This window comes from Cupressus sempervirens, chromosome 4, assembly GCF_028749045.1.
Source record: "Cupressus sempervirens isolate cs-2001-9-10 chromosome 4, ASM2874904v1, whole genome shotgun sequence".
Taxonomy (NCBI): domain Eukaryota; kingdom Viridiplantae; phylum Streptophyta; class Pinopsida; order Cupressales; family Cupressaceae; genus Cupressus; species Cupressus sempervirens.
In genome coordinates this window covers 424,351,180-424,373,145 of record NC_143121.1, presented here as the reverse complement: position 1 = coordinate 424,373,145, position 21,966 = coordinate 424,351,180, and the positions used below count along the sequence as shown (strand labels likewise).

General features: G+C 35.6%; 1 protein-coding gene across 7 annotated transcripts in view; it reads right to left on the bottom strand.

The window, feature by feature from the left end:
• The window catches only part of LOC149561846 (ARM repeat superfamily protein), a 240,946-nt gene that overhangs the window by 102,639 nt on the left and 116,341 nt on the right, over positions 1 to 21,966 (bottom strand). For all 7 annotated transcript variants that reach the window (XM_089825383.1, XM_089825376.1, XM_089825377.1 and 4 more), the window contains 2 exons: positions 14,677 to 14,739; positions 14,229 to 14,519 (listed from right to left, as the gene is read on the bottom strand). In XM_089825383.1, the coding sequence (XP_089681509.1) occupies positions 14,229 to 14,519; positions 14,677 to 14,739 (354 nt within the window). The remainder of the gene's footprint in view (positions 1 to 14,228; positions 14,520 to 14,676; positions 14,740 to 21,966) is intronic.

Below are 21,966 nucleotides of genomic sequence, written 5' to 3'. Positions count from 1 at the left end.
CCTTTAATCACAGACTCTCTCAGCGTGAGCTGTCATAGAATCTCTCAACATGACATCCAACTCCTATCATAGAATCTCTCAAAAATGATGTCATCATGGACTCTCTCAACATGACATTCACTTCCTAAAAGTGAAGGAGTTATCATAGCTGATCTTACAATCTTATTAAGTCGCACAAGAATCAAAAAATGTAAGCACAACAAAACTAAAAGACTTAGTTCCATTTCAGTCTCAAGATCAACATTACCTAGCTTGTCTCTTAAGTAATGGTACTTCACCTTTGGTAAAGGCTTGGTGAGACTATCAACAGTTTGTTCATTGGTGTTGATGTATTTCAATTCCACTGCCTTCAAGTGCACACAAATCCCTTAAGTAATGGTATTTAATTTCTATATGCTTGGATTTATCACGTAAGACAGGATAAATAGAAAGCTTTATACAGCTTTGATTATCGCAAGAAACTATGGTTGGATCTAGAGCTTCTCCAAATAATCCACCAAAAAGTTTTTGGAGCCACACAGCCTCACAAACTTTTGTACACACTGCAACATATTCAGCTTCTGCTGTATTTTGAGCAACACAAACTCGTGTTCTGCTACACCAAGAAACCATGGCAGATCCAAAATTAAAACAAAATCATGAAGTACTCTTTCTATCTAGAACATATCCTGTCCAATTAGAGTCAGAAAAACTATGAAGATGAAGCCCATTAGAACTTGAGAACTTCAGGCCATAGCTCACTCTACCCCAAACATATCCCAATATATGTTTAGCAGCAATAAAATGAAACTTCCTACGATCACAGATCAACTGACTTAATGTGTTAACTGCATAGCAAATCTCATGCCTAGTGTTGAGAAGATACATAAGGGAACCAATCAGTTCTCTATATAATGTGCAATCAATTAATTCTGAAACAGCAATATCTTCTTGAAGTTTCTTCAAATTTGCCTCCATAGGTGTCACATTTGATTTACAATCAAGCATACCAAACCTCTTACGAATATCTATAGCATACTTCCCTTGACTAAGAACAATTTCATTAGGCTTTTTCCAAATTTCTAAGCCAAGATAGCAATGCATTAAACCAAGATCTTTCATCTCAAATTCACAAGTTAGTTCTTTCTTACATTTAGCAATTAACTTATCTTAACCAGTGATAAAACGATCATCAATATAAAGAACTAATATTGAAATAAGATCATTTAACCTTTGAAATAAAGATTTGGATCAGACACATTTTTCATTAAGCCCAAACTCGAGAAGTAACTATCCATACAATCATACCATGTTTGAGGAGCTTGTTTAAGGCCATACAATGCCTTTTTCAATCTGCATACATAAGATTCTTTGTCATAAATTATGAATCCGTCAGCCAGTTCAACATAAACCTCTTCATTAATAACACCATTTAGAGAGGCAGTCTTGACATCCATTTGATGTAGCTTCCATCTTTTAGCAGCAATGATAGCAATGATGGTCCTGATGGAGGTATATCGGGCTACCAGAGCAAAGGTCTCATCATAATCTAATCCTTCCTTTTGTTAGAAACCTCTAGCAATGAATATGGCTTTAATTTTTTCTACACTACCATCAGCTGCTTGTTTAATTTTGTACAACCATTTAGAACAAACAACAAACTTGTCTTTAGGACGACGAACTATTTCCCAAACATCATTTTACATAATGGAGTCATACTCTTCTAACATTGCATCTTTCCAAACCTATTGTTTTATAGCTGCATCAAAACAAGAAGGTTCTAAATCAATAATACCACACATAAGTGCAACATACACATCAAGCCTCTAAGGCCTTTTACTTTCCAGAAATGATCCACAAGGAGCTGAAAATTTTTAGGCATCTTGCACAGCATGTCTTGCCCATAGTGGTCTCTTCTTTTCATTCAATTTGACACTTGGACCTGCATATGAAGTAATCTGATTTTTTTGGAGGACAATCTGATATAAGATTCTCCCTCTCAGAGTTGCAAGGGGAAGATGGAGCAGCAATAGAAGGTTCTTGTAAATTATCAGTCTTCCATTTCAAGTTTAGGAGAGGGTTCAATAGATTTTCTACAATCAACAATCTCTTCAAACGATACATCTCTGCTTAATTCAATTATCTTTTGTCCCCGAATATAAATTCCGTATGCTTTAGAAGATTCACTATAATCTAAAAACATTCTCTTCTTCCTTGAAGGTTCTTGTTTAGATCTTTTGTCTTTGGGAACATGAGTGTAAACTGAACAACAAAAACTTTAAGATGACTTACATCAGGTTTAGAACCAGAAAAGCCTTCCTCTGGAGTCATGTCGTTTAGAATTTTGTGAGGCCTTCTGTTTTGAACATATATTGTTTTTCTGCAAGCCTCAGCTCAAACAAAAATATGCAATCCTTGATCATGAATCATGGCTTTAGCAGCCTCAACTATGACCCTGTTTTTCCTTTCAGCAACACTGTTTTGTTGAGGATTGTAGGGGACACAAAACTCCCTCTTAATTCCTGCTTCAACATAAAAAGATTGAAATGCACAAGAAATGAATTCACCTCCATTATCAGATCTGAGTACCTTGATTTTTTTTTCTGAAATGTTTTCAACTAAGGTTTTAAACTCCTTAAACTCAGATAAAACATCATCTGATTCCTTGGATTTAAGAAATTAGATCCACGTTTTGCAAGAGAAATCATCAATAAATGTTACATAATACCAAAAACCACTTAAGGAGGCGGAAGACTTGGCCCACAACAAATCAGAATGAATCAGGTCTAGAATGAATCAGGACTCTTAGTATTTTTTCCCAAAGCACAACCTTTGCAAATACCATCATGAGTAGCACTACGTTTAGGAAGTCCTATAACCAACTTATCCATTAAAGAAAGAGATTTGAAGTTGACATGACCAAACCTTTTATGCCATAACTCATTATTATTAAAAGTATCATGACATGAACTTTATTTGTTGAAAGTTTTTAAAGACTTTCATGATGAACTCCAATCACTTAAGCTGAGCTATAATCAGAATTTTTCTTCCAAGCAACCCCTTTACTATCAATAAAAGCCACATTAAAACCTTTATTCTCTTAGGGTGAAATATAAATTAAATTCCTTTTGATTCCTGAGAAAAACAAAACATTCCTAAGGTGTAAAGGAAAATCAGAATTTAATTTGAATGAAGTGTTATGATCCCCTTTTATAGAGTAAGATACATCATCACGAACAATAACTTGCGAGTGAGAATCCTTTTCAATCAGATTTGGGAGGCATTTCTTATAGCCTGAAATATGATGAGAAGTGCCACTATCTATCAACCAGGTATTGCAATCAGTTGGAATATTACTAGACAAGGCTGAAATGAATAGGAATCCTTCTGAATAGTCACTAGAGTTCCTAGATGGAGCTGAATCATTTACATCTGTGACAGCTAATTAATGATTTAGTTTCACTGTGCAATTTCTAGCAAAATGACCATACTTTTCAAATATGAAGCATTTCGCCTTGGATATACCTCTTTTCCTTTTAAAATCAGAAGTAGACAAGGGAGGATTCTTATCATCGACCTTCTTAAAATTCCTTTTCCTCCCTCTTTTGCTTGAAGTATGTGCAGCAAGAACTTGATCCTCTACATTAAGATAAGATAAGAGAAGTTTGTTTTATTAATGTCCAACAAGAGACCAACAAGGGTCTAAGGGACTAAAAGTTTACAAACAAGGAAAACCACCACTGCAAGGACACCAAACAATGCCCACAAAAGAACAAAGAAACAAAGGAAGACACCAAGAAAAAGGACTAGGGGTCCTTCCTTGGCCGGCACAAGTTCAACACCAAAGGATATGGACAAGGGCGACCAAGGGTCCCAGAATGACTCTCAGTACTATCGTATGAGGAGTGTTGTTGTTTGGTAAGTCTAGAACAGGGTCTCACAGATCTAATGTGGCTAGCAGCAGGAGTGCAGAACTGTTGCTTCATGCCCCTAGAGGGGGAAATGGGCACATAAAAGTGGGTGAGACACTAACAATTGTAAAGTGCAATCTCAAAGCTGAGGGGCCTCCCAGAGATAGAGCATCAAGCAATGCACGTCAATGTAACTGAAAAAGTCCAATAAGGACTTTCAATCTTGGAAACGACAGTAAAACCTCCCCCAGATCTCATAGTACATGGGACAACAAAACATGAAGTGAATCTTTCTTTCCATCTCTACCAAGTTATGTAAACAGAAAATGTGTTCCTCTTTATCGATGTGATGAACAATCTAGTATCTAAGTCAATGGGATCCAACTCTGAAGGAACCAAGAGAGATACGAAGTGGATGGCAACAGCTTTAGATCAAATATGAACACGAGATAATCCCATCACGGATATCTAATAAGTGCTCGGCATAAAAGGCCATCCATAGACATAGCCCTCCCAGAGGGTTGATCCAAGTCGTCATAATTTGTTGTCTGTAAATATCGGGTCCAATGTCACCATTCAACTCCTGACGAGAGGGGAGGTGAGTGGGAACGTCTAGAGAAAACTGATAGGGAGGGAGACGATCAATCTCAATCCTTATTGAACAGGGTAGACTAATGGCCTCAGTGTACCACCCGCAAGCCCCAGTGGATGGATCAAAACCAGCAACAATGACTGAAGAACACTAAGCTAGGTAGGAATATCTATGTTGACTACCAGTTGAATCTGTAAAGCCTTGGAGATGGTGAAGAAACCAAACCAAATCAAAGATGGCCACAAGTCTAAAGGAGTGAGCCCCAAACTCTGCCAAAATAACACTGTGTGGAGTGGAACGGCGACATCTAATGATTTATGAGAATTTCCTCTACCCTCAAGCCTACATTCCTCTTGAATACAATCTGATCTTGATCTCTCAAAATTTGGCAACTCATTTCTACCACTAATGCCTTGGATGAATGATTCCAAAGAGTGTGGAAGACCATTCATGGCAAGCATGAAAAGTTCTTTATCATTAATGGAATCTCCAATAGTACTTAACTAATCTTTTAATTTTGTAATTTTCAGAAAGAAAGAAACAATGGAGTTTCCTTTGTTCATCTTGCTGTGGAGAAGTTGCATTCGAAGAGCCAAGGCTATCCATGCGTTATTGAACTCATACATGCTGTGAAGATAATCATACATCTCCTTAGCAAAATTTAACATTGAGATTGCTGCAACTAGATGATCTTTCATAGAATCCATAATGATCTTTTTTGCCAAGATTTTATTCTTCTTCCAAGTTTCTTTCTCTGCATTATCAGCTGGCTCAGTAACCTTAGATTCCACATAATTGAGAAGATCATTTTCTTCAAGAACCAGATAAATTCTCTACTTCCAAGATATAAAATTTGAGACTCCTTGCAACCTATCTTCAACTTTAAGACCAAGCACCACAATGAAGATTATGAATTGATAGGAATAAGCAAGAGAAAAGTTTTGGTTCAGGCTTGATGGCACCAAACTGGCTCTGATACCATGTTGAATTTGGACCAATCAAATATCAAGCTTCAACAGAAACCTTAATGCCAGATTATTTTGGAAAAAACCCTCTTCACAGAGGGAGACAACCTTTGCCCACAAACCTTGCAATTTTATTTATAAGAGAAAAATTTACAATACTCCAAAACATAGAGTTTCAAAACTCATATACAAAGGTGAACTGATCAACACAACACCAAACAAAACATTCAACCATCTTCTTACAGAGCACACATAGCTGAAACTCGTATAGTGAAGAGTTTATCTTCAAAGGCACCTAAAACCAAAATACTTTATAATAAGAACTCACGCAAGCATGAACATCCCCTTTTGTGAGTGCACTAAAAACTAAGTTACCATATTCGCTCCAAAAAGCTGAAGGTCGATATTTGATTAGCCCAAATTCGTAGTCGGTTCGCATTTGTGTCAAATTTGTTATTTTCCAAGTAAATTCCTTACAAATTCGTAATTTCGTACCTTAGTCGACTTTACAGGAATTTAGATCGAATTTGGTTTGGGTCAAACGAGCTTGAGCAGAATTCCAACAACTTTACAACGAATTTGGGAAACGACAACTTTTTTGTTGACTTTTTAATGGTTCAATAAAGCGCTTTTGAGTTTTGTTCAACCTAAAATGACGTAATTTTGGGCTTTTATGCAGCGACAGACCTAAAACGACGACATATTCTAAGTTATTAGTATAGTGGTGTATGAATTTATTTGCTGCAACATATGTTTATGTATATATTAAAATAAATTACAAATAAAAAATTTATTTTATAGAAAACCCAAAATGAACCTGAACCTAACCCAAAAAACTTTTGAGCGAATTTCGAACCCAAATGTCGAACCTGCATCCGAACCAAAATCCAACCTGGTAACGTAGACTAAAAATGTATATATATATATATATGTACTTCAGATTACAACGTTCTTCCACCTATACATAGCTCAGCTAACGAATAGGTAGGAAAGGCTTTCTTGATTATTTTTCATAAAACAATCCTTCTATTTTCTTTGTACTGTTCCAGTAATAGGAACTAAATTTTTGTGTTGTCATTCGTGGATGAAGTTATTGTCATTTATGAAGTTGAACGGTGATCTTTTATCTATCTTGATGGAAATGACTAACCGTTGTCATTATGGGTGGCAACACAAAACAAAATGGAAATTGCTCCAAGAAAAGTAGCACGATAATCATAGACTTCCAAGTTAGAGCAGTGATAACACCAGCACTTATAAGGACGTTGTGATGGGAGTTCACGTCGGCAACAATTAAGTTGGAACCAACAATAGTAGAACATTCTGGCATTAGATAAGACAACTAAGGCCATATCCCTTCAATTGGAAAATTTCCTAAGAAACTAAACACATAAACAATATCTATGCCAATGATGGAAACAACTAGAGTGAGCAGGCTTACAATGAAAAGTTAAATTCAATATTTCATATGACGCTAATAATTTAATAGGTTTCAACGATATAGAAAGCAATTATTTTAATTGGCTTACTCGCATTCCTTCAATGTAGTATGGATAATGGAAATCTATATTCTACAATATCTCTAGTTATCAATATCATTAAAAAACCAAGCATATAATGCAACCCATTACAACTCAATCAAACCCTTAAAATGGTTAGCTTATCCAAGTTGAAGCTTGATTACCATTGTTCAAATTCAATAAACCATAAGCTCTGAAAAACTCCTAAACTTGCAAATTATCTTCTTCACATTGCAATTGTGTCACGAAGTTTATGTTCTTGTTATGTAAGTATACAGTCTTAAAAAAGGATGCACTTTATTTTGAGATCATTTAGCCCTCTTTAGCGTGGTTTCGGTCTCTTTTCTCCTTCTTCCTTCCATCTCGTGCTTCCTTATAATCTCTCACATTCTAATATGGTATTCTAGGTGTTGTTTTGCCATCTTTTTGGTCCCAGCTCCTAGTAGGCCTGGTATTTTCCAATTTCATCTACACATTCTTCTGGGTCTTTCTCAAGCATGTTTTCTCTCTCCCCTTGGTCAAGGACGATTAGGTCGACCTGGTCCCCAATGATTGCAAAGTTCGGGACCCTAAAGGCCTCGAGTTTGCCAGTTGATTTATTTTGTTCCCTGGTCGGCCCAAATTGTTCTCTCTCCCAAAAACTGGTATAAAAGAAGGCTTAGAGGTATTCAAAACAGGTATAAAAAATTTCATATCTTATCTTTTCAAGGCGTCCACAAGTGAGCAAGCAATCAAGGCATTCTTCTTCAAGCAAGCATCTTCAACCATTCAAGTCTAAGCATCTCCTTCCTGCATCAAGCTTCTTCCTTCAAGGTGGTAGTGGAGTTTGGCTCTAGGGAGAAGATCCAGTATTCCAATCCATTCAGTATCTTCTATTATCCATCCATGGCATGTCACATACATTCGTATACATGAGGCTTTTTGGCTTCTTCGATTTGCTTATGGTTTCTTTGAGTCAAGACTATTACACTTACATACTTGATCACATCTCAAATGCAATTGCATCCAAGGACATTATTGTGTATTTCATTTGATATTATCCTGTATTACTACATGCAAGCATTTCCTTTATTAATTATATTTCAATTCAAGGTTGATTACTCAATCTAGGGCTTGACCAAGGCAAGCCCTCATCCACCAAACAAGAAAAACCCTTCATTTTCTATGTGTACAGGCAGAATAGTGGAATTGCGATTGTGGATACGGAAATAACTCTAGAGAGCTTTTGGAAGGAGTTGGTTCAACTTTGTAACAAGGCCTCTGGTAATCAGTGACCTCGCGAAAACCTGACCGGTCAAGTTACAAAGGTGGACCTAGACCCTGCTGCTTTTTCAAAAAGCTTATTGGTTTTGTCTAATTCGTCATTTTCTTCAAGAATTCATAGTTAGATATTCGGAAACAAACTCGGAACTATTGTTTTCGGAGTTTAAATACATCCTCCTTTATGCATTTTAAGGTGTCTTTCATATTTCATTTCCTTTCATACTTTTGGTTTAAATCTATAACTTAACTGGGTTGTTTACTTACATTTAGGACTTAGACCTATCTTACACTCCTCATTTTATCAATTATACTTGTATATATACACATCCTCAATCAAATCTACATTGCATGAAAGAGGACTTCCTAGTGTACTTCCTTGACAAGTCTTTAGATTTTGTAAAGGCATCCTTAACCACACTTGAGTTTTGCTAATCAAACCTAAGTCTTATTGAGAGTTATGCTTGGAAGTCCCTCTTTCTCTTGCATTTGAAAGGCTTAGTGCGAGTAAATTGGAGGCCTACATCGCATTAAAGTGCATCCATTTTACCCCTAAACAATAAGACAGACAAAATTTTAATGAATTTTGAGGAAATAAAAATTAAAGTCCACTAGTGCTCAAACTTGCCAAAAAAACATAATTGAATTTGACTAATATAAATCTAATGTGAATATCTTAAATACATTAAATTCATATTGATAAAGATTTAGATATATTTATTATCAAAAAACTCAAAGTGGTTGTAATGGCACCAAAATTGTGTCTTTACTATAACTTCAACTCTTTTCCTGATTGGCAATAACCAAACCATATATCAATCTTGGTGATATAAGAAGCTCCATACAACTTGTCAATAAGCTCATCTATTTGCGGAATGGGGTACCTGTTTTGATAGTTCTTTTGGTCAATACCATGTAGTCAATACACATCTACATAGTTCCATCTTTTTTCTTCACCAAAACCATCATTGATGCAAATGGACTCTTACTAGGCCTAAAGCGTTCCATCTCCAACAACTCCTTACTTGCTTTCTCAATTTCATCCTTGTGTTCAGGATGTTTGTATGGAGCAATGATCACTTTTTTGCCCCCTCTTCTAACTTTGTCACATGCTCAACTACCATCTAAGGAGAAACTCCATAAGGGTTACTATCAAACACTTAATGTTAACTCCTTCATATCTGGATATTGTCTCTTAATGTATTGCTTGAAAACTCTAGGCACTATGAGACACTCTATCACCCACTCTAGTGCATTGTGTCTGAATAGTTGTTGCATGCTTCTTAGCAAAACAGCCCTCTATGAACTACTTTGTTTCCCTAATTTTCAAATCTCAACTCTATTTTTTGCCAAAAAGAAGGTGAACTCCACTAATGACTTCATCTAAGTCATACCATGAAAGACATCATAATCCCCCCATATCTACCACATAGAAATCACCTCCTATCTCATATACCCATCCACATATAAAGGTTAAGAATCATGTGCATACTTTGTAACTTGTGCCCACTAGATGCTACCACTCTAAACCTCTCATGTCCTCTTTCTAATCCTCTCTTCCTAATGAAGCTTTCCAAAATGAGATTGTGAGTTGCCCTTGTGTTTATTAATGAAACAACTCACTGCCGATGTATCACACCTCTCATCTTTAAGCTTATTGCATGTGATTTGTGCAATGGTATTTTCCTAACCAGATTCCCCTTTTGAAATAGTTTCTTCATTGCTGCCCAAATTGTTGTTCTACATCCTTTGATGGTGATTCCTCATCTAAAAAGTACTCAGTCTACATTGTATTTGCTTTGATAGAGCACTTATGTGAAAGGTCTCATGGCTCCCTGCAATGGAAAGATGGTGTCCTCCTTCTAAGATCATTTAACTGCTTGTTGTATGAATGATTAGAATCTTTTCTTTACTAGTGGGAATTCTTATGAGAATGTTTCTTGTCTTTATCTTTCTTTGATGGAAAGCTCTTGTACTGGAACTTACTCTTTGACGATGTAAGTTCCATATCCCTTCCCTTCTTGTAAGCCTCTTGCAATGTAGAAAGGTTGAGAGCTCCAACCCACCCTTTTAGTGGATCTATTTAAACATCATTTAAAAGAAGCAGGAGTCACCTTTGTGAAATGTCTCACCAAGATAGAAAACCTCTAAACTTTGTTATGAATGTCTCAACTGACCACAACTGCTTGAGCTGAGCTAACTGCTTAAAATGGACTTCAGGATCCTTCTTATCAAATGTTTCAATCAAACTCCACATATGAAGTGATAAGATTGTGCCCCATGAAGACCATGTCGTGATGCCACTACTAATGCACTAATCCATTTGAATGTAGTGCCACAAATTTAATGGCTTCTTCCTTTGGCATTATGTTTAACGAAAACATGTATCTACCTTCTGCATCCATGCTCTAGCAGTGGTCTTCTCAGATCCATCAAAGTTGATTAATTTAAGGTTTCTTGCGTTCTTCTGCAAATCATTATGTCGCTCCTTACCAACAATGCAAGGCAAATGCTTCAATCTAACATCCATATACTCCCTGAAAGAGAGAGAATTTCTCCTCTATTTTCCCAATATCATCAAAACTGAATATGTAAATCTGTAATATGCTGCTCATTCTCCAGTTGTACTGGATCCCTACATGGAAAAGTGGGTATAAACAATGTCCTCACTGGTCTAGCTGCATGGCCAAAATTACTAGCAACTTGTCCTCCTCCATTGCCATCATTCTATCCATTGTTACCTTCATTATTCCTAATGTTGTTTCCTCCACCATTATCTCCGCCATTTACATCAATACCCACTGTCTAGCCATTATCTCATCATAAGGTCCATGCACGAATTCTGTTCCTGAATGCTTTGTTCTACTTGTCACTGTCCATATCACAAAGCCTCCAACATACTGAACAACCTCTACTCACCTAGGCCACTCCTCTCACCCAAATTGTATGTATTTTGTCCACCTATGCCTAATTGTTTTTCTGCATGTCTATGATTTCCTGACACTGTATTAAGTAATGCTCTATTTGCCCAAAGACATCAAAACTGAATATGTAATTCTGTAATCCGTGGCTCATTCTCCAGTTGTACTGGAGACCTACACGGAAAAGTGGGTATAATCACTGTTCTCACTGGTCTAGCTGTATGGCCAAAATTATTAGCAACTTGTCCTCCATTGCCACCATTCTATCCATTATTCCTAATGTTGTTTCCTCCACCATCATTTCCGCCATTTACATAAATACCCATCTGTCTAGCCATTATCTCGTCATAAGGTCCATGCATGAATTCTGGTCCTGAATTCTTTGTTCTAGTTGTCACTGTCCAAATCGCAAAGCCTCCAACATACTGAACAATCTCTCCTCACCTAAGCCACTCCTCTCACCCAAATTGTATGTATTTTATCCACCAATGCCTAAGTGTTTTTCTGCATGTCTGTGATTTCCTGACACTGTATTAAGTAATGCTCTATTTCTTGTGTACTATATTGATGTGATAATAGTTGTCCGCTTGAATAAGTCATGTCACTACCTAATCAATTTGTACCCACCAAGATAGCTAGATACATTGCTCAGATACCACTCTAAGGGTCTGCCCTTATTCGCCCACTTTATTTTACCTCCTCTAATTTCTAGTTTTTTTGATTGTTAAATATGTAGTTACTCATAAGAGTTATAGAATGGATAGATGAAACACATATAACACAGGCATGGATGATGCAGCTAATACATTAATCAACAACGATAATAAATCAAACAACTCCTTTACTCAAACACCAATAATTCTGAAATGTATTAACAACAGATTACAACCTGATTTGCTCAATGAAAGTATTACAAGATTTGCATACCCAGAAATTGCTGCTCCAATTATGAGAGTTTTCTGAGAACAAAGATAGCATTAACAAACCCTTAACACAAATCCCTAGGTGTATTTGACCCTGTCCGGCTCTGATTCCAACATGTATGGCACTTTCACATTAACGCAAAGTACACAGCAATGGTCAATCTCAGACCTATGTGGCTTTCCTCAGAGTTGTCTCTGACCTATACAACTTCTTCCAAGAGATTGCAGACCTATACAGTCCACCTGTTGATAATTAGCAGTCTGTACAGCCCCTTGTAAGACTTGAACGGCCAGAATACTCTGATCATAAGTTCTTATATACGGAAACAACATATGGAAATAGTTATGCAGCAATACCAGCTCAAACACCCCCATCAATAGCTCAAATCGCAGCCACTGAGATTGCATAATCAGATTGTAGTTTAGTGCTCAAGAAAATCACAAATCCTCCTAACTGAATCTTTCAACAGCAAAGAGAATATCAGTGAAGACGGATTTTTTAGTCAACGCCCAAGAATATAAATTCTCCAGACAATTTCATAAAATTTCATATATTTCCAAGCATGCTAAAAGAGAGCTCTTCAATCACTTTTATAACACTCATAAGAGCTCACTCACTCACATTTTCAAAGTGGGATAAACAGAATGACTTTTTGCCCTTTTCTATTTTTTCAAAATTTTGATTTTTCCTCCTATTTTATCACAATTGCTTTTTTGTCCCTATTTTATCACGATTCCTATTTTTCTGTGATGCTTTTTCCTTTAATCTTTCTCAAGCCATTTTTTATAATTTCCCTTCAACTTATGTTGTAAAACACTTTGATGTCTCAAGTGTATTAAAGGAATAAAGGGGAACTACTTTTAATTAAATATTTCCCAAAACTATAGACTTAACATTAATATAGTTAAATATTTGAATTTAACTTTATAAACTAGCTTTACTAATGCATAATAAATTGTATCAATGATAATAAATCTTCTGTTGATTTTACACATTTAGCATCGACATGTCACTGGCACTGGAAGTCCCAATCATGTGCAGAATGACTTAACATAAATAGCAAGTATGCCCAAAAGTGTCTCTAAACACCTCCAAATGATTTACAACTGAAACTGCTTAGGCAAAATGGCCTCCACGTCACATAAGTGTCCTTGTTAGCCTAGAGGACCAATGGTGAATAAACTAACAACAACATCATGCTATAAATGCTACAAGGAGGATTACACCCATGTGGAGTGACCATGATAAGGTTATGAACTTACTCTCATGCTTTCTAGGCTGTAACAACCTGTCTTCTTTCTGTCCTTTGTTTCTAGACCTTGGGAAGTAATGTTTTGGCATCTTAGTTGAGTAACTTGGACTGTTTGCAAGGCAGTTTGGGGGAAATCAGCAAAGTACCTAGCATCCAGCTTTACTGTTCCAGACTTCTGAGCATGATTCCAGCTTGTTGGATGAGAGTTTCAGTTGTTGAAAAGGCTGAAGATTCATTCTGAGCAACTATTTCTGTTAAGTGTTGATGTGGAGAGTTTCTTTGACCTATTTGATGCCTTTGGAACCTTGCATAATGTCTAGGAAACTCTTAATTTCAGATCTCCTGTTGACTGTTCAGTTGGACTACTACAATATACCTGATACTGCATGTGATACTTCATATTTGAGGTGTTTTGGATGTGAAGTAGTTGGTTGTTCATCATGCTTTAATTTCCTAGTTTTGTATTTCATTGTTAAGGCAATAAACTCATGAACCATGTAAGCATTTGAAAGAAGATTGCAAAAGATTAAATCAGAAAATTGCATCAGTACAGAACTCTTGTTTACATCATCAAAAAAACATAATTAATGATACAGCACCAAACTTTCATATCTTCTGTTAATTATTTTGTTTCCATAGCTATGTCATGTGCATATAGATTATTTGACTGTTGCCATTTCTTTTTCCATTATATGCTCATGAAATTGCCCGCTTCCTGTAAGTTGGGGTAAATTTGGAACATTCTAACAAGAAAATGCAATGTCCGAAGACACATCTCCCTAGCTAAAAATGTTTTAGAAAATATGTTGGAAGTGTCCACTAATAAACAGTGGAAGTCATTTCTAGGCACTGCAGAAAAAGAATTGATTTACAACAAAAGCTCAATGAAAAGCTGTGAAATTACCAGTCTACCACGATATTGGCCAAAATCACCCTTGCTTGCAAAATCATCACTCCATATTTCCAATGAATTATTTGATAATGTGTGTCCAACAGTAGGGTTTTTCTTTAGCATACGCTGAAAAGCAACGTCCAATATAATGTCACAGAAATCATCACTGATTCTAATTGCCATTCCCTTCTTTTCCTTATCAGTGAACACAGCAGTTGAATTTGCCACACTTATAAGAGATGATCTACTGCCATCCGCTTGCTCATTTGTCTTCAGGTTTGAATTTGACCCCCTCAACAAAAACTACATAATCATAAAAGCATTGGGATCAAAAACACTATTAAGTCTGCCTGAAAGAATGTTCTAAAGAATTTGGTTCATCAGAAGGCTCCAAATGCAACAGAAGACAATACTTCAGAGTCTTCTCTGTGAGAACAAGATAGAGCAACATCTAACGTACCAACCAGAGTGGCAATGACTCAAAATGAAGTGCAAACTTTGGGTGCCGCAAAAATCCAAGCATCTGAAAAGAAAATTAGAAGAACAATATTAAAATCTTTATAAGAGAATGATAGCATAATCTATCTGCAAAATAAGTCATTGACCAGGTAAGGCACCTGAAAGAAACCAAATGTAACATCAATACGAATGGTGCAAAAATGATAGAAACAATCCAGCAATTAATCCGGTGTATAAGAAAACAAAAAATTAATTTTATGTGTATAATTATCAAAGAGGCTAAATGATGGTTTGCAAGCATAATTTTGCTACGCGCCAATTACTTAATGAATATTTTTCTTAAACAAAAAGAATGAAGGAAATAAATAAATTATATTAATGTCTAACATGAGCGACGTGTTAATGGAACCCACAAGTGGTGAAATTTATAGTAGTAAAGTAAAAGAGTGAAAGAGACCTAAAAAAGCTCAAAATGTATTTAAATACTAAACCAACTATAATTTACTATGTTACACCAAGTTTCCGGTACAGGGACGGCAAGGGATGGCGGGACAGGTTTTTGGGACAGCAAATTTTTTGGGCAATTTTGGGGACGGGAAGGATGGCAAACAGGGACGGAAAATTTAAAATATACATTGAAATTTGCAAATATACATGCCATTCATATTAAACTAAGCACAAAGCATGTCATTTAAACATTATAGAACCATAACATACAACATCTAAATGCCATCTAGGAAATAATATCCGATTTTCGTACTCAATTGTCAAAATGCATATCAATATCAGTAAACAATATCATAATGATAAACATGATAAATCTGAAAATCTAAACCTAAATAATGCCTAAAGCTATACGCACAAAGGCCAGAGGGCTTCCATAAAGTAATAAGTATCAATGTATCATAATCATGTTCATGTTCAATAAAAAATATAACATAGAACTAAGAAAAATGAAGCAGATTGCTGCTCCTATTCTACCTCTACTACATTTGGAGGGCTGGGGCCCACCTCGGCAACCTAGTTAGGAGCCTTAAATTATTTTTTAATGCTCACTTTTTAATTTTTTTGAATAAAATAAAAATTTAAAATTTAAAATTTAAAAAAATATATATTTGAAGATGGCCATCTGTCCCACTTTTTTTCCCCAACCGTCCTCGAGTTTTGGGGATGTCCCCTACAAATTTGCCTTTTTTGGGGACGGTTGGGGGACGTCCCCATACCCGTCCCCCCGTCCTCAGGACATCTCCATCTTAGAAACTCATGTATTTTTGCCAGGTACGCATCCCTAAGGAACATAGATAATTTATGATGGATCATGGTACAAAAATTATAATAGATATTTATTTCAATTTCTTTTCCAAATAAATCTTTTAAACATATGATAACTTTAATACTAAATTGCTAGTTCAGATCCTGGTTAAGATTCGGGTATGAAATTCGCTCAAACAAAAAATTTGGGCTGGGTTTGGGTTCATTTTGGGTTCATTCATACAAGAATTTTATTTTTACATAAATATATGTATATATTTAAAAATATGCTGCAGTAAATAAGTTCATACACCACTATGCTACCATTAAAGCAATTTAGCAAAATATACCACCACATATATTAACAATTTAGTTCAAATGGTACGACAAAAATGTCAAAATATACCACCATATCAATATTTCAGTTCAAAAACAATAATGTCAAGTTCAACATTACTAATCAGTCATATGTGATCAAATAACATCAAAAATCATCAAAGAATTCATCATCATTAGGCACTTGCTAATTAGAAACACAATTAGTGTCACTAGCATATGTAGTCTCAATCGTAGCCTCGGGATCAGCTTCGACATCACTATGTATGTCATGATCACCATCATCAATTGCAAGTGCATCAAAGTGGGCTTCCAACTCCGCAAACTCTAGTTCAACATCCCAATATTTTGCCTCCCCTTTTCTATAGGTATTCTCTTTGTGAGTTTAGATCCTCAAGTGTGAGTGCACAAAAATCAAGTTACCATCCTTCTTGAAATTTATTTGGTTGTGTTTTATTGGGTGGATGAAGGAGTATGTGCTCCAATTCCTCTTAGATGATGATGAACTAGCAACCTATCAAGATTTACCAATTTGAAATTATAGAATGAAGAATTTTCAATATTTATAAACAAGAAATTAGAAATTGGAATCTTAAGATTAAAGAACTTACCTGTGATAAAATTTTGATGGGAATGGATTGCAAGTGCTAGTACATTTGTCCATGAAAGTACCACCATTTATGAGCATCAACATTGTTCTTGTCTTCAAAAGCATCAAGACAACAATCATCGGTGGTCGTGAAACTCATAAATTCAGACCTCACTGTAGGTCGTAGGTACTGGGGAAAGAGTCATTGAAGGGTTGTCTTGTACCCTTGAGTAACTTCAGAATCTCTATCTGGGGCAACTCTAGTGGCACTCCCCTTGGGGATCGATTAGCTATAGAACCTAGAGCTCAATGCAAAGGCAAGTAGTTGCAAAGGGTGTTCCATCTCTCTACCATGATTACTTATAGCTCCTTGAAGAACTTTTCCTCAAGATTTTGCTCTTTTTCATTTATGATATTTCTAATATCCTCCATCATGTAGTCAATGCCATCGTATACCTCACCCAAGCAAGGCATATCCATGTCAGTGTAACAGATCATGATAAATATAGGCTCGGTGAACTTTAGGAGGTACTCAGCACGATCCCACCAAGAGTCATCTAGTATCAATGCCTTAATAGAATCTGCCTTGGCATTATTAGATTGCCTCCATATGCTCCAATTAGCATTGGTTACCATTCTAGACAATGCCTCTTTAGTCGTGACAAGGCGTCTCAAAACAATAGTGTTGGAGGCAAAGCGAGTCTCAAAAACCTATTTTAAGATCAAAACAATAATAGATTAAAAAATTAAAAATGTAGAAAGTTTACTAAACTACAGTGACTAGATTTCTAAAACATGTTTAAATAAAAAATTTAAACAATTGAACTTACATTCAAGAGCTCCAATTTCAAGAATTCTCTAACTATGGCTTGTCTCATATGGTGGTTCATGACAAACATTTGGATATCATATTCCTCTTCATACATTTTTTTTATACACTCAATCTTAATGCCACTTTTCGTAGCATTAGGTTGAGTGAGTGCACAATGCAAGGTGTTCAAAAAATGTGTGTGCACCGCTCCTCAACCAATAAGCTGACAGCCCTACAATTCCTACCATTGTCAGTTACTACTTGAACAACATTCTAAGGCCCAACTTGCTCCATGGCTTGGATGAGAATGTTTGCAAAGAAAGGACCGTCATTTACCTCTCCTTTACAATCCATAGCTTTCAAAAACATTGCACCTCTTATAGACACTACAATAACATTCACCAAAGGATAGTCTCTTGCATCTTTCCATCCATCGGATACTGTTGCCACACCTAATTTAGTCCATGAATCCTTGATGGGCAGCATGGCAGCCTCTACATGGGCCACCTCATCATGGAGTAAGGTTGTGTGCATCTTCTCATAACTAAGGCCCTTGATCCACTTTAGAGCCTCATTAACGTGTAACATCCCAATGTCTCGGGTCTTATTTAACAACTAACATACTCAAGAAAATACAGTTATCACTTCATTTCATAGGAAGACAGTTAAATCAGTTTCGTTCATATGAAAGAGATTGACAGTTAAAATCAGTTAAACAAAATTTCTTAACTAAGAACTTAAAACACCATCAATGAATTTACTGTGGAAATCACAATCCACATACCATGGAATTTGAACCGAGAAATCATTGTATGGATACTCCTACAATCACCCAGATTAATCCACAAATACCACTATAACAATATCATATAACAACTTCCATCCAATACAACTATATCAAAAAAAACAAATGACGATTACCATTAAGTACCACTATATAAAATTAGGGCATCACATACCACTGTATCACTTAGGGCTTCAATTGCCATCGGATTGTTTAGGGCATCAAATACCACTATATCAATTAGGGCTTCCGGTACCACTAAATCAATTAGGGCTTCAGATACCACTATATCATTTAGGGTTCTAGATACCACTGAATCATTTAGGGTTCTAGATACCACTAAATCAATTAGGGCTTCAAATATCACTGTATCATTCCTTTCCTTCCGATTGCTTAACTATGGCAATAACTCAAGATTAGGAGATATGCTCATATTTATTATTCATATAAATGAAAGTTTGATACATGAATTCATCAGATAAATCTATCTCTCTCAACTAAATGTAAAATAACTATAACGATGATATAACTCAATTATTCTTACCTTCATCTTGCATGTACATCATAAAAGAAAAAATACCTGTTCCAATAAAACAATTGAATGCATAGCTTATCTTTGTCTAATGCATGTTCGGCAACTTATGGAGAGGTGAAACATTGTTAGGGGCTTAACCACCCAACCTCGGACCACAACTTTATCCCCACACAATTTCTAATGAGAAAGGCCCTCCCTACCCAGAATAGACAAGGATCATCTTGTCATCCACTGAGCATCCTGGTATCTATCTAACCACACCCCTTGACTTGACAGCAAAAGATTACAATAACAGGACCATGCATGAGCTATTAAATGTTTCCTTTTAAAAATGATAAACATTGTTATGTCATAACTAATATTGTTTCATGTTATTGCAGATTCCTTTCTCTCACCTCTTCACCCTTTTCCTTGGCTATACAGTCGGGTGAATCCCAGGTGTTCGAAATCTCAGAGCAGACAGCTCTATCAATTATTCAAGAAGATCACATACATCCAGCATTTCACAATCTATGATTACATGATTATGTTCTTTAAAGATTTCAGAATTGATTGTTTAATTCTATTCTCCATTGGCATAATGATTTATGGATTCATACAATGTTTTTCTTGGCTTTCACTTGCCATGACAAAGCAATATTAAAAAGAGGATCAAATCTGTAATTTCAAACAAGATATCAAACGTAAGCGATAAACATACAAACATATTGTGAACATTTGAAAAGACTGGGTCAACATATACCATATCATATAAGAGCTCATTAATATTCAAAAGTTACCCAACAAAGTATCTTTGGCTTGTACTACATTTGTTGAAGCCTGTGATTCTTCCTATATGTGGCAGTTAGGCATAATGATTGAACTCAGAAAACCAGTCTTTCTTTACCTTGCATCGAGCTCCAAATACGAAATCATACGAATATTGAATGAAGACAATATTATTAACTAAACATTCAATCTAGATATCAAGCATTTACCAAAATGAACACCTGAACCAAAGAAAGTTACCGTCATAAAAATGCTACAATCAGAATAAAATATATGAACTACACAAGAGTTATGGTTTCCAAGATATGAGAAAGACATTGCAAACGTATCTATGCAAATACTTCAAAGCCGAGTTCATATGGCAGAGTTACTGTTTGGAAAATGACCGCTTAGACTGGAAGAATAAAATGGGACTTCGGCTCACAAGATTGTATGAAATTGGGTGCTGGAGATGACAAATTGATAAAGGAAAATGCAATGAAAATTGGAAGTTGTCAGTATGCTATTATGGATATATATATCTCCAACGGCAAAGCAGACGAGTATAAATAAAAGGTGTCGAACTTCATTCACGGCTTCAATTACAAAGAAGAATCGTGCCGTCTTGGCTTCCCCGGATTAGAAGACAATTCAAATTGCCAAATGTTTTAATTCGATTACAACAAAGAAGAGGAAAAGAAAAATTAAATGGTTGGAAGATAATTCGAATATTATTATAATTTATATTTACATACGTATATGTAAATATAATAATGTGGTGACATCATTTTATTATATTATTATAATATAATGGTGCCATTTCATTTTTATATCTATATGTACGTACGTCGTATATACATATACATTATAATAATATGGTGAAAGATCATAAAAAAATCCTTTGAGGTACATTTAATAATTCAATTTAATTATTTTAATTAAATTATTTTACGTTTTAAATTATTTATTAATAGATCATGCGGATACCACAGATGTACCCTGTTTCAAGTTGCTAGGTCCTCAATCCCTCTGCCCAATGATAGTGATGCTCCTGTACCTAATTCTTTTCTAACAATGCTTCCACCCCTTAGACATGTTTCCTACAAGGAAATTTTCCACAATTAAATCATATTATCATAACAAGTTATAAATAATCATAATGGCTAGCTACCTTTTCAATTCCATGAATTCGTGATAAATAATCAACTAGCATGTTATCTTCACATGAAATTATAACAACTAACCATCTTATCATTTCACAAGATTATAACCAACTTAACTGTCAACTAACTTCATGTGAATCTCAATGACTATATTCTAAATTAGGTCAAATAATGGGATGTAACAAATTGCTCTCATCATGTATTGCCAATCCGGTGATAGAACAACATTAAATGGCAATCCATTTACATAGACGCATCTCACTATATCTTGATCGGCAATGTGTCTAGCTTCATTTTGAAATGATGTTTCGAAGGCTACTATTGCTCTCTTACTAACAATCTATTGTTGAAGAGAATGCAAGAATTCATCCCCTCTGTTGGTGGTTCATTGAGAGTGGAAGTTGAAGACATAGATGATATTTTTCCTTTGAAGGTCTGCTACTTTGCAAAGGATGAGATGAATTTGCCCTCCCAGTAGGCTGCATCTGCTTGCTTTTGTTCTTGAATGTATTTATTCACAATATGGTTTGAAAGGAGGGTTTTAGGTTGCAGCCCATCAACTCATGGCTTCCTTGTACAAAATTTAATGCCTTTTTGAGGAATAAAGCACAAATGTGTTTTCACTATACTATAGTTCCTCTTTGCAATGGCTACAAATCCATATATAACCTCCTCTACCGGGTATTGGCCAAATCATTTCCACATATTTCCATAATGGGGAGCATCTGTATATTTTGAAGTGGAGGTTTTTTGGCACCAGAACCGCTTGTAGCCATTCAAAGTGCTAAAATAAGAAGCCATAGAGTTGAGCATTATTTAGAAATTACAATTATGGTAGCCTAAGAATTTGATAGTGTATATACTATATTGTATACCAATTGAATACAATGGATAGAAGAAAAAAAAGCCTCAAAATAAGCAATATTTTAAAGCAAGGCAATATAGAATGATAACTCAAGAGGGATTGTGATCAATATGAACAATTTAGAGTTCTTATAATTTAAATTTTGAAGTGCTATTTGTAGACACAGTAGAATTTACAATTAATTATAATTAGAATTCATAATTACAAAAT